This window comes from Phaethon aethereus (genome assembly GCF_964289735.1).
Source record: "Phaethon aethereus genome assembly, chromosome: 1".
In the NCBI taxonomy this organism is placed as follows: Eukaryota; Metazoa; Chordata; class Aves; order Phaethontiformes; family Phaethontidae; genus Phaethon; species Phaethon aethereus.
This window is the reverse complement of record NC_138575.1, coordinates 63,491,711-63,506,366: the sequence shown is the minus strand read 5'-3', so window position 1 is coordinate 63,506,366 and position 14,656 is coordinate 63,491,711. Positions and strand designations below refer to the sequence as shown.

The following is a 14,656-nucleotide window of genomic DNA, read 5'->3' as shown; positions in this document are numbered from 1 at the left end:
GAATGTAAAAAGAGGCAGTGAAAGAATTACCTGAACCCATTCAAATTCACCAGGTCTTTGGTTTTTTAATCTTCTCATCCCTAATTAGGAACTTCAGTTTGGTTTTTTATCATACTAATAAAACTTACTATGACAGTTCTCATGACTGCCTGTGGGGTGTTTTATTAACAACATGAGAGTTGCATGTAAGAGGTCTTGGTGGTTTTGTGGAAAGAGAAATGTGATTTAAGAGTCATTATCACTTCACTAACAAGTAACTCACATGTTTTGTAAGATAAATACTATATAGCCATATAGGCATAGTATACCTACCGTGTGGTTAATGGGCAAAGCAAACTTTTAGTTTTCAAACATTGTTATTTGATATTGGGCAAATCAGTTCATCACCTCCTTGCTTCAGGCACTGAAATGCAACCTCATAATTCTGAGTGTAGTTGAATAAGATTGCTAATTAAGCCCCAGTGTGGGTATTAATATCTATTTTTATGAAGACAAATAGATGTTTTCATATCAATTTTTTCAAAAGGTAATGTTGCAGGTGCATTCCTTCTCTATTGTATGGTTGTATTACCAAGGAAAGAGCTAGAACTTTTCACCTGTGGTGCATAATACTTGAAACATGTTTTTTTAAAAAAAAACTAAATGCATAGAATCTATATTCTGCCTATATTCTGATTTCATGCTGGTCTTGCAGGAAGACAAACCAGTTCTTATCTCAGTAAGCCACTCTGTGACTGGTTATGCTTCATCAATGCCATGGATCAGTAACAGCATGGAATTCCAAAAGGCACAAGATCTCAAAACCACGTGAACATTTAGATCCTTTTTTTAAAAAAATACATCTTTCAACGAAATGCACATTTTTGGGGAAAAGATCTGAAAGCGATTTTGTAGAGAGGTCAATCTGCTTAGGAAATGCCAAGCAATGTTTGCCCACTACCCACAGCAGAAACTATCGTGGTCTCAGAACAAAGTTGGTTTGCTCTAAGTGTCATAATTCGTTCTCCAGTTACATGAGAGGAAAACGAGTCTGGAATTAATTATTTCAAGCTGGTTGAAAATCAGGATACTCTAACCAATCCTCATTCTCAACTACTGCCTGATTTAAAGGGGTACGCGATCTCCATTCCCATGGAGTGTACCTCTCCTTAGCACGGGCAGGCATTGTATGGCCAGTGGCCAGCCCTGGGGGAGGAGAATTCCACCCCATGGAGTGTGTCAGCTTTTACATATGTTTGTAAGCTGATCTCAACTTTCTGCCATGCAGAAGGAATCTCACTGACACGCCAGTGTTCGCTGTACATAGTCAACCTCCGGAAAGCATGACCACAGATAAAAGTAAAAGGAACAAAACATAAAACTACATACCTGAGATTATCTAATAATTCTAAGATAACAGTGACGGTATTTCAAAGACTCCTCAGTGAGAAGCTTTTTTGCTTTTTAAAATAACACTGGCATATTACAAAAATTAATAAACCTCATGGATTAAACAGCAAAATGGTTTTCCACAGTTCCTCATCCAACCATGCAAAGATTCTCAAGGACCCCCAGTGTTATTTTTATATATCTTAAAGAAAACTCTCTGTCAGACTTGATAGAGCTCAGCTCTAACAGTGTCTTGCTCCAAAGCTCAGTCTTTTTTTGTTTCTCAAATGTTTATTTTCTCACGTTGTTCTCAAAAGTACCGATTTCATTAGACCAACTAGATCAAATCAGAATGATCCTGGTCTGATCCTAATGAATTTACAGGAAAAAATGTCTAGATCTCTGCTCCAATTCTCAGATTGTTCTAGCAGTTTACTTTTTTGAGGTAAGCTGTCAATCTCAAAAATTATAATTTTGTTTAGCATGCTTCCATTGTTCTCTCATTTAATGGCTGCCATTGTGAAAATAATTATACTTCTCTTTATTGGTTGTCTTAGCCTGGAGTTACAGATAGTAAATATGGTATTGAAACTTCTGTATAAAGGTGATGCTATTCACACAGGCCTCTGAAAACACTTCCTGCTCTTAAGACTGAGATAACCATGGAAGCCAGCAGATCCATCTTGCAAGTCCAAGCTGGTGTGGAAATCTCCAGTTCCTATCTATACGCTGACTTTAAGTAACTCTGAGAAGCACTGGTGTAACTATAAACAGACCCAGATTCCCTTGGATTTCAATGTCCTTTCATTAGTCATCCCTAGTAGCAGTTACCGGGACTCAGGGTTTGAAAGCATTTTTATATAATTATGAAATGTATGGATTAGACTCAGATCTCAGCGGTGCCATCATAAATTGTAACTGATTCCACTCAAGTTAAAACAGATAAAACTGATTTAAGTGAGATTAGCCAATATGCTATTATAGTACTACATTTTCAAACTCTAGGGTTTTTTTTAAATAATAAAGCAATATAAAAACTCTCATAACTGATTACATCAGAAAAGGCCAAATTAAAACATATATCCAAATTCTGTCTTGAAGGAGTTTAAAGTAAGGTGTGAATGTCATTCTGAGCTATTCCACTTGTACAGAGTGAAATAAAAAAAATACGATGGCAGCCTTCAAATTTTGATCAAAACATTTCTAACCTCACCATAGATTCATCTTCACTTTCTTTTATGGTGTAATAAAGCCTCACTAACTCTTCTCTCATAATTTTATTTTGCTACTGTTAGGGAGGTTAAACAGCAAGAGGAAGAACCTGAGGTAGATGTGTGGGAGCTCCTGAAGAACGCGAATCCCAGTGAATATGAGAAGATTGCTTTTCAGTATGGTATCACTGACCTGAGAGGCATGTTAAAGCGTCTGAAGCGCATGCGCAGGGAAGTGAAGAAGAGTGCAGGTATGGACAAGGCAGAATATTCTCATGTTCAGTAGTCAAACATGAGCATCCACCTTAAAAACCCAGACTTGCTTCATTTCCATGTAAGGGGACTTGCACACTACAACTCAAGCCTTATTACTGCAAGGAGTTAATCAGAAGGCGTTTGGTCAACTGCAGTTAGCATAAACACTCTATCCCATTCAGTGCTTACCAAAAGCGTCCCTCCCTCGGACAAACAGTAGTTCCAACTGGAACAAACTCCCCCAGTTGTGTGGAAAAGTATAACCTGACCAAACAGTATAGAAATTAGACCTTGTGTTATCATTAATATCTTCTGCTCTAAAATACAGTCACTCCAAACACGTTGTTTGCTCTTCATAATTTCATTTTGCACTTAATCTGACATTCCTCTGAAATCCCAGATGTACTGAAAACCCTCCACCCTGCACTGGGTGAGGACATTCAGGCCTGTCTTTCCTCATCTATCCTACTAAACAGTATGAGTTGTGTAATACATAAATATAGATATATGTTTATATGTGTATATATGTATATATATAACATATGTATATGTTGCATACTACGTATACACCCGCACACACATATAAATACAACACATTATCCATTATACTATTGTGGCATTTGCTTGCTCCTGGAGAGTATTTCAGAACTGGATGCAATATACACATATGCTGTTCCACTGGTTTTCTGGAGGAGTCCCTTTTGGGTAGGTGAAATCCTCCACAAATCCAGCTGTAATCCAGCTGCCTGATATACCTTCTCTCCTTATCCATTACATCATAACGTGTTATGTTACTACACATTAATTTTTATTTATATTTTTCATTTGCTTGTATATCTGATTCTGGCCACAGTTGAGGGAGGGAGAAATGGAGTCAGTGGGCTTTGGCTGAGCCACTGGGGCAGTTTCTGTATCCACTGGAGTTCTCTAAGGGGTTGAAGCCCATGGAAAATCCTCACCTTCCCCCAGGAGTCTGGAGTAGGGCTGGAAGCTGGGGCAGGAATTGCATGGCTGGCAGAAAGAGCTGCTCCTCACCCAGGTGCATCATGTTGAAGTGCCTGAATGTTTTACTGGGAAGGGGGCATCTCTCACACCTGGAATCGGTCTTCCTGGTCCCTTTCCCCAGTTCCCTGTTGAGTTGCCAGCCATATCAGGAGTTTTCAGTGGACAGGGTTTTCCCTACAGGATGGGCTCTAGATGTTGGGGAAAATGTCTATAGGAGTGACAGTATGAGAGTAGTGTGCTCCCCTCACACCACCTTTATTATACATTGGAAACTTTTACACTGCAACGAGATACATAAAAAATCCTTTTCAGGTTTAATACATTCAGTGTCCTGCAATCAGACATAGGCATGATATAAACCTTAGCAGGTTGGTTACTTAGCTGTGTGCAATTTGTTTGTGGCACCACTTATTTATTTATTTTTGAGCCACAGATAACTGCTCCCCTGGGTCTAATTTTTGTGGCCAGCATCTAAATATTGATGTTCGTTAAAGTTTTTTCAAATGTTTGAGTTGCACCTGGCTTGTCTTGCCCAGAGCACCTTGGCTTATATTTGCACATCTCAAAGAACCTTTTAGAAGAGCCCCATTAGGACTCATAGACTGAGAAGTTTTGGCTGGTTTCAAATATTTTTGCAAATGTTTTGCATCTGTAACGTAGCACAAGTGGAACTGCAGTGTACACCTTGAAACCTACAGAAAGAATCAGGAAAGCTAATTTGGCGTTTAGACAAACCAATGTGCTTATATAGCTCAATAGGAATTTTAGCATAAAATTCTCTGTTAACTTGAGTGGCGGTGCTAATAGAGAAGTCCTTTGTAACAGATTAATTGTAAATGATTCCATGGCACAAGCTGTATACCATTTTATTCTGACATAGCACTTCTCAGCAAGCTGTAAAAGCTACATCTACTCAATCCTATTCAGAATACAGTCACACTGCAAAGTCATTAAGAGATACTAGCTTGAACTGGTCAGGATAATCAGATCCACATAGCTTTGCACTTATTCTAATGTTTCTAGAAAATAAACTGATTCATGTGGACTAGCTTAAGGATATAGAGTGATGCATAACATTGTGTGCATGTATTCTGATGGCTTTTGATGAGACTTATGCAATGTCATTTCAGTATTCATATTCTTACTTGTTTTCTGATCTTCTTTTATAATAACACTTGGCTTCCACAACAGCTTTTGCCAAAGGTCTTGATCCTGCATATCAGGTGGACAAAGGAGGTAAAGTAAGGTTCATGGTGGAGCTAGCAGATCCAACAGTGGAACTCAAGTGGTATAAAAATGGCCAAGAAATACGACCAAGTGCAAAGTAAGTGGTTTTATTGTATGTAAACAATAAAATGTGTACTTCCGTGACAAGTGTGTTGCATAGATTATCTCTTTGCTCAGGTTGCACCAATTTTATTTCTGAGTTTCATTATATATGAAAAGTATGCAAATGATGCTATATTGCTCATGACCCAGAAAAGTCCACTATATTATAAATGTTAATGCATGTTGGCTCCTTTGCCTCAAGAAAAAAGAATTAAAGATCCTAACAAAACATGGAGCCATTTCCTACTTGGTAGCTTTTAAAAAATTGGGAAGCACTGTGAGTAACCCCAAGGCTCAGAGAGTTGGGGTTGTTCAGCCTGGAGAAGAGAAGGCTCTGGGGAGACCTTATTGCTGCTTCCAGTACTTAAAGGGGGCTTATGAGAAAAATGGCAACAGACTTTTTAGCAGGGCCTGTAGCGATACGACAAGGGGTAATGGTTTTAAACTAAAAGAGGGTAGATTTAGACTAGATGCAAGGAAAAAATTTTTCACAATGAGGGTGGTGAAACATTGGCCCAGGTTGCCCAGAGAGGTAGTAGATGCTCCATCCGGGGAAACGTTCCAGGTCAGGTTGGACTGGGCTCTGAGAAACCTGATCTAGTTGAAGATGTCCCTGCTCATTGCAGAGGGGTTCAACTAGATGATCTTAAAAGGTCCCTTCCAAGCCAAATGATTCTATGATTCTGTGATAAATCTCTTGTCCTCAGAACCATGTCTGCAGGAGGTCAGAATCTTTCTACAGCAGTTGGGTGCTAAGAGGAGACATGCTTAACATCACATACTTACCCACCTGGCTCATAAACCACATGAGGAAAGGGGACTGAGGTTTGTCTCACCTTCCACTACCCAGTTAACCTCACACTGAAGTCAGCAACCTGGATTAGCTCAAAGTGACTTCAGTCATGTGCAACAGGTCTAGTGTACCCAAGCTGCTTCATCATCTATATCACCTGCATATTGGTTTACCCTCTGGTTTTATCTAGAAGAAGTGGCTTTTCAGGTGCAGACACTTGAGTATAGGTAGAGCAATGCCTGCAAGTTGAGCCCAGTCCCTAGTGTGGGGACAACCACCTCTTACAACCCAGTGCAGAAAATCCCATTCCACAGTCAGACACAGCTAGGAATGACATGTGCAATCACTAATGCACAACAATGTAGTGTTCCTCAAATGTTTCTCAGCAGCACAAAATCCTAGCAACTTTCTCCTCAGGCCCTGTGAAAAAATAGCAATTGGCAAAAGCCATCTTACAGAGAAGGGGAAGATTTCCTTCATTCTGTAGCAAAAGTCAAAGAAGGATTTTGAATAATATTCATAATTGACAAAAAAATCATAATAAAAAGTGTACCTTTTCTTTAGCCCCTTTAGCTGCCATGAGCAGTTCAGAACTGTTCTGCAGGGAGCTGTATGGATACCTTTCCAGTAGAAGGACCTGGATTGAATGCTCCAGTGCATTTCTTCCAGGCTGCTGAAGCAGCTGTCAGATACTAATGAGCTTTGGTCATTACAAACCTGGAGTAGATCTAAACTAGTGACATTAAGGTGAAAGGCTCCATATCTCATTACCAAAACCCCATATCCCATTACTGAGCTCTTGTGCCATCTGGCCTACGAATAATATTAACTGCTTAACCTTGGCTATTATTTTACTTCACAAAAATGTTAAGAGTGTTGGAATGAGGATGGTTACTGGTTATTTTCATCTTTACTCATCTAGAATTTCTGACTCTGTTTTATTTGCCATCCTTCAGAGCCTGCTCTTTTTTTTTATTTTTTCATATCACCCAAGCTTGGGATTTTGGGACAAGCCAGAAGATGCTCATTGTCACCCTACATCATAGGTCTTTTTGCTAAAAAGTCCTTGACAGTTCTGTTGACTCTCAGAAATTGCTTCCCAGGGCAACTTTTCCAGTTCTATGTAAAACCCAGGATTTTAACCTCTAATAATCCCTAAAGCATCTTCTACATAAAACAAAAGGGGTTTTACTGATGTATCTTCACTGTATTCCTGTTCAAACAGATATATTTTTGAGCACAAAGGTAACCAGCGAATTTTATTCATCAATAATTGTACGATGACAGACGATGCTCGTTACTACGTAACAGCTGGTGATGAGAAATGCTCCACAGAACTGTTTGTGAGAGGTAATTTCATCAGCTTGCTCCTGTTTCACCTGCTGTAAATTGGTGTGGCTTCTTTAACTGCCACAGAAATTAACAGGGAGGATCTGTTTCAGTATATTCTCATATTTATACTGGCAGCCCTTAGGATCACTCTATTTCTGTGATCCCTGGGCATTTTTTTCTTCATCCTGTACTTAGTAATTTAGTGAAAACGCTGAAATGGGGCTATGGTTGATTTCATAGTGTGCACTGGGGTCTAGTGGAGCTTTGGTCCCCTTCATAGTTATAAAGTCATTTTGGAGACTCATTTGTCATAGCATGGGGTTTCCCTTACACCACACTTAGGTACCTGATGACCCTGATACTCTTGGTCCAACTGATCTGTTTCAAGTACTCTCAGATCAGGCTTTGTGGCAGTTACTTTTCCTTCCATCTGCAGATTTAAGGGAAGACTATCAAGAGCTATGAATGGGTGGCCATTTCTTCAGCCTTTTTGCTCACAGAGTGCTGATAGTCTTACTGATAATATTCACGGCTTCACTCGCATATGCACAAGACAACAAACAGAAAAACAAAACTTACAATGAGAAAAAAAAATCAAATATTTCAGAAAGCTATTTAAAATAATGGAGCCCATTGTCCCTATAAATATCATAGGATAACTGTTGTACAATCTCTTGCTATTAAATAAACTTGAGTTTTGACAGCAGGAATGGGTTAAACCATTAATAAGGGCACCACATGTCACAAGGTCATCTTATTGTGCATAACAGGCTATAGGACCTAATGAAAATGCAGCTTTATGAGAGAGATCTGTGGGAGGGAAGAGGGGAATGTCAGCTTCTCATATTGACCTGCCTGGACAAACTGTCAATAAAAAGGGATGCAAGGCAGGTATTAATTGGAAAAAATGTTATGTTTTTCATTTAGCAGATTTTCTACTAGCATCTTAATGAGCAACTGCTTTTCTGATTTAAGGCAGAAAAGCTGCACCAAGACCAATATTTAAAAGACATGTAGATGTGGCACTTAGGGACATGGTTTAGTGGTGGACTTGGCAGTGTTAGGTTTACGGTTGGACTCAATGATCTTAATGGTCTTTTCCAACCTAAATTATTCTATAATTATTTGATATTAGAATTTTAAAGTTGTATTGTCTTCTATAACATGATTTTTAAAATTTCTTTCACTTAGTTTTCTCTCTGAGATTATAAATCTGTAATTTTCTCTTTCGAAAGATCCTCCAATTTTGGTGACTAAAGGCCTGGAGGATACCAATACCTATGTTGGTGAACGAGTAGAACTGAGCTGTGAAGTGTCTGAGGATGATGCAAATGTGAAATGGTAAGCCACACTTTCAACAGATACTGTCTTCCTTGAGAATAAAACCCAAAATATTTTAATTGTGGGCAAAAATGTGTACAGCTTTTTCTGTATCAGTAAACCTGAAAATTGTTAAGAAAATCTCAAGAAAACATTATTTTAAAATGTATCAACAGCAAAAATATCCTTACACATTCATGGGTAAGTTTGTTTAACCTTTCCTTCTGCCTTAAGTCTTATAAAATCTTCTCTGGAAGTTTCAGTGTATGGGAGTCTTATTTGCATAGGACTTCTATTGAAAAAATAATCATTCTTCGTTTTTCATTAGGTTTAAAAATGGTGTAGAACTTCCCAATGACCCTAAGTCTCGGTATCGAATCAAGGTTGAAGGTAAAAAACACACTTTGATCATAGAGGAAGCTGCAAAAAATGACAATGCAACTTATTCAGTAATGACAACTGGAGGCCAATCAGAAGCTAAACTTTCGGTTGATTGTAAGTATAATACATCTTGCTCTTGAATTTGTATGTCACAGTTTACTAGTTTACAGAAATAAATAATTTGCTTGGCTTTTCCTGGATGTTTAAAGGGAGACTTATCTTCCATACCAATTTCCTTGCTGCAAATCTCCAAAACAGTGACTTTTCTTTAGACAACGTTTGCAGTAATAGGCAATGAACTAGTCCTGCTGGAAAACTTTCTGCCTCTCCCTTAAGATGGAAAACAAAACTATCCATCCAAATACATAATATGTCAATGAAGTGAAATTTTCAAGGGAAGTATCTGCTTTTCTTTAATCCTTTCAGGTTTTCACAGGAAAGCCAAACCAAGGCTTTTTATCCCAAATCAGGAAAAAAGTATGTTGGAAAAAATAAGCAGTTCTATAACTAGGCATACTGTTGGAGGCATCAGGGTCACTTGACCTGAACTCACAAGCGCAAACACAGGACCATGTAGCTCCCTCAGTATTGTTTATGCAATATCTCTTTATTTTCACTGAAAAACCCAAATGTCTGTGGGTTTTAGCAAAATGTATGTGCCCATCCTCTAAAGTGATAATGTTTTCTATACCAGTAAACCTGAAAATTGTTAAGAAAACCTCAAGAAAACCTTGTTCAAAAATGTAGCAACAGCAAAAATATCCTTACACGTTCATGGATGAGTTACATGATATATTTACACATAAACATACATTGGTTTGTAATACTTATACTGCTTTTGACTATTTTGTACAAATTGGCATCTTAAGCACAACCAATTCATGCTGTTCTATTATCAAGTTGGAAATTATTCTCCATGGCTATTGGGCTCTGTCATCTTTCTTTTCATGCAACTTCTGAGGATTTTCCAACTGTCTTTCTATAAAATGCTGCCTTTCCCATCACTCTTTGTTTCCTATATCAGATTATAGTCAAGGATATTTACTGCATACAGACGCTCCTGTGTGTTCAGCCTGGACTCTGGTCTACAGCATCTAATATTCCAGAAAGTGGAAGCAGACTGGGGCACCTGTTCTTAGACTCCAGTTTTACAAAAGCTAGCAATATCTATCGGTATTCGTAGGGTGAGTAAAGGCAGTTTAGCAAGCATGAGAACAAGTAGTGTAGGAAGTTAAGCTTACTGGCCAGTCAGCCTTTGCTACCTGCCTGACAAAACAGGTTGAGAACTACAGTCCCCACTTGCGATGAAGTACTTTGGTAAGACTCCAAATTATCTTGGACCAGCTGGGAGAGCTATGAGAGCAGTTAGATCACTGTTAGGTCACAGTGCACCTTCTGGTGCATAGGTCTGGGGACACAGGTCTTCCACTTCTTGAAAGCTTCTTACTGGACTCTGAGGGATAGAAACACCCTACCTCCAGCACCTAAATACCAGAGAGGGGACAGCATTCAAATTATGCTCCTGGGCTTAGTTCTTCTACTGGCAATATCCATGGAGTTTCCCCAGTCAGGGCATGGGTATTTTGGATCACCCTTTCTAAGGCATCAGACTACATGAAAAGAGGGTAATTAATGTAGCTTACATATGCATATTACTGGTATTTTGACTTGAGAACTTTATTATTGAAGACATTTTTCTGATTTGAAGACCATTGTGGTGGCTAATAGCAGCTCCATGACAGAATCATTAGTTACTGTTTGATATTAGCATTAGTATTTCTCTTTCTCTTTTCCTAAGTGAGACCACTGAAGATATCACTTGCATTAGAAGACCAGACTGTGAGGCTTGGACAGGAAATCCACCTGAAGTGTGAGATATCTGAGAACGTGGAAGGGAAATGGTACAAAAATGGGCAAGTGGTCGAAGCTAGTGACCGTGTAAAGCTTTATCACAAAGGAAGGTAAGCCTGTTGTGTACTGACTTGACTTTTGATGGAACCACACTGTAGAGATGTGCCAATATGTTGGTTACTTCACTGAAAATTATCTGATAATCAAGCCTAACCTCTGTCCCTCAAACATATTTATTTTTACCATCACAAAATCCATGTCTCCTTGCCCACTTTCATCTTGCATCTTTCGTCTGTGGAGGACAACAATAAAATCCTTGATCCATTTAAGACCAAGCTATTAATTTTTCTTGATATTGCTGTTGCTGCTAGTATGGGATATTAAATAGTAAAGTAAAATAATTGTTAGACATTATTAAAATAAAAATATATATAAAAATATATAGCTTTTACATGCCTGTTTTTCTGATAGCTTCTGTTTGTGCCAACTTAGACCATGTATCTCTGCCCATGCAAAGCATGTGGAGATATCGGGTCCCTTGGCATTTATAATCCATCCTTTTTCATGAAAAGTTTGTCAGTTTAAAAAAAACCCAAAAACCAGAAATGGGTCCTACCTTTAACTACATCCCCTTCACTTTAGCTTAGCAGACCATTCATACAGCTAAGAACAGCCCTTGTGAAGATGCTCCTAAACAGGTTATGAAATGTTTGCATTGACTCCATAACACCCACTAAGTCACAGTAAGGCGTAAGTGCCAGTTGTGCAATGATCCCTTGGAAGGTGAAGGAGTTCCCCATACTCATGTAGGCCCATAGGGTGAGGTGAGGGAAAGAGGAGCAGGAAGGACACAGAGGTGAGTCCTACCCTGAAAAAAGCTTAGCCACAGCAGGTGATAGGAGAGCAAAAATATCATTGTACTGGAAGATGCAGTTAGGTAGTAAAAGCAGCATATGTTTTGCTCACTCATTTCTTTATTCTGGCAAACAAATAGTATATTGGATGCTGTCACAAAGATGGTCTAACAAAAGTCAGAATATTCCCACAATGGGATCACCTAAAGATTTCTTCTTGAACAACCAAATTACAATCTAATGGCAGCAGCACAGAATCAGTCTGTCAAAGAGCTGTATTTTTCTACTTCTGTGTTCAAATAAAAAATATTGGTTACATTATTTCGTGGTTGCCTCAATAATATTTTGTACAAATCATACCATATTTAATCAGCTAAAATAACACGAAGCAGCCACCAAAGGATTTTTAGTTAATAATTTTACACACTTGCACAGATCTCCTAAACTTTTCACAGATTTTTCCTTATAGCTTCAAACAGTCTTCAGAAATAATTTACACTGATACCTTTTTCAATTTTTTACAGAATCCACAGATTTGTTATAGCAAGTGCTGCTGTTGATGACGAGGGTGAATACATGTTTGTACCAGATGCCTATAATATTAATATTCCATGCAAAGTTCATGTTGTGGGTAAGTGTGTGTGTGTGTGTGTGTATATACATGTATAACATCTCTTTCTCTGACCTTTGGAAATTAAAAGTAGTGTGAAATATCCTTGGTTACAATCAGTTTGTTTCCTCTGAGCAGGCATCTACCAGAGAAAACAGACGTGCTGCTTTGATAAAGTGCAAGTGAGCTAGTCAGAGAGTGCTTTGCCTGTGCTCAGGATCTGCTCATAATTTACAAGCCTGGGGGAGCTCCTGGGGAAGGCTTCTTGATGTTGAATTCCTAAATCCAAACCACTATTAAGAGTTCATGTAAAACACCTGTTTTTATTCTCTTTTCAGATATACAGTGCTGTCATCTTTGAAAAATTGGCTTGCTGACATTGCAAAATGTGATTTAATTTGGTAAAAGATTAGTAGAATAGCTACATATTTACCTATTCTCTAAATAACTTAAATGATATCTAGAGAGCAAAATATTTCTGGACAGCTTCTATTCACTCAGCAAAACAGACGGTTTTTTAATGATCCCAGTTCTTCAAACAAAAATAACACAAGGCATTGACTCTTCAAACAACACCTCACTGGCTTTTAACTGCAACCATCAACTTGGAAGTCAAAAGAGGCGCAATATAAAAGATCAAAGTTTTAGACAATATGTTCTGTAATGAACATATCCCACTGAAAGAAGTGGGATATCTGTTAGAAAAAGTATTGGCAAGGTTTAGGGAGAATAAAGAGGGAAAGGGTAGTAGAGGGACATGCCCACCGATATAACTTCCAATACATTAAAGAAAGTTGTAAGAGGATATTCGTTGTTCTCCATACCAATGGGGCACAATAAAAGTGACCATTTCATTTTCAGAAAAAGGATTTGGGTTAAGAAAACTTTTGAACTGTAAACACAATGATATCTGAAGCATGGTAAAAGGTGTAGAAAGCCTGCAATGGAAATTCTCAAGAGCCATTTAGAGGAAATCTCTCTGAGAAGTTACCTAAATATACCTAATTCTGCTTCAGGAAGACAGTCATTTTGGGGTTTTTTTATGGTCCTACTATTCCAAAATTTCTATGGTGCCATGATTTATTTTTCCTCACACAACTATTTTCTTAAAAAGAAATTTTCTTTACAAACTTTCTTCTGAACAAAAAATCAGTTGACTAAAAATACTAGGAAAATACAAAACATAGAGCATGTTTCTCTGTGTTGCAGACCTGTGCCAGGTCACTGAACTCTCAGAGTCGTAGCCACACAGCAAATTTGGACAATCTCTCTTTTTTCAGATCCTCCTAAACTCCACCTGGATGGTCTTGGGGAAGATAACACTGTGACAGTAGTGGCAGGAAGCAAACTACGACTTGAGATCCCCATCACTGGCGAGCCAACTCCAAAAGTCATGTGGAGTAAAGGGGACAAGGTACATTGTCATTATACGTGTTCCTTTAGCGTAACAAGTGGCCTTTTCCTTAAAAAAATAACCTCTAGCCTTCTGAAGACATTGATTTTAATGGCAGAAAATGAGGAGGAGATGCATTTTATCTAAAAAACTAGCCCCACTGAAAAATGAAGGGTAAAATGGATAAATATTATTTAGTATCTTTTGGGTCTTTTTGAGGAAAGGCTGAAATTAATGAAGAAAAAAGTAGTTTTGCTATAAATAAATGGTAAAGGAGAAGGACATATGAGATGCAGAAGAAAACTAGTGAAAATCTACCAAATGGCTACTTCTTCTATACATACTGCCCACAACGTCTGCCAGGCTTTAACAGAAAGCCATGGTGTGGTCTGGTTCTGGAAAATGAATGATAAATTCTGAAGGAGTGTCAAGTCTCAAATGAAACAATAGGCTGAGCAATTGGTGTCTTGCATCTGACATCTTAATGAAAAACTGCACAGACCGATCCTGGGCTGTGTAATATCAAAAAATAACTTTTCACATTTAAATTTCCATTGTGCTATGTGGAAGCTGGAACATGCTATTATTACTGGATTTGTCAGACCTATTTGGTCAAATCTCTGACTACTATTTTTCCAATATTAATTGTAGTATCACCACTTGTGTACTTGTCCAAATAGGGAATTATTCTAGGAGAGCTCTTACTCCAAAATGTGTGCCAGCATTTTAAATCTGAGGGCAAACTACTGACAATTACAATCACTCTGACCTTTAAACTGAATGAATTACATTTTGATCTGACTTTTGAAAGAATCCACTACTCTCTTTCCATCAAATTAATGACAGGTGGTGTTGACAAAAGCATGTTCTTGCTTTTGACAAGTAAGCCTGGTGCCTCTTCCTTTGAGATGCAATGGCTGAACTGAGTACTAAACAGTGACCATATTTTAAAGT

General features: G+C 38.2%; 1 protein-coding gene across 1 annotated transcript in view; it reads left to right on the top strand.

Moving 5' to 3' along the window:
* MYBPC1 (myosin binding protein C1) overlaps positions 1-14,656 on the top strand; it is a gene marked incomplete at its 5' end in the record, with an annotated part of 80,598 nt that overhangs the window by 40,203 nt on the left and 25,739 nt on the right. Inside the window, 8 exons of the mRNA XM_082011995.1 lie at positions 2,664-2,830; positions 5,031-5,163; positions 7,187-7,311; positions 8,529-8,634; positions 8,942-9,108; positions 10,793-10,955; positions 12,224-12,330; positions 13,590-13,723. Of these exons, the coding sequence (XP_081868121.1) occupies positions 2,664-2,830; positions 5,031-5,163; positions 7,187-7,311; positions 8,529-8,634; positions 8,942-9,108; positions 10,793-10,955; positions 12,224-12,330; positions 13,590-13,723 (1,102 nt within the window). The remainder of the gene's footprint in view (positions 1-2,663; positions 2,831-5,030; positions 5,164-7,186; positions 7,312-8,528; positions 8,635-8,941; positions 9,109-10,792; positions 10,956-12,223; positions 12,331-13,589; positions 13,724-14,656) is intronic.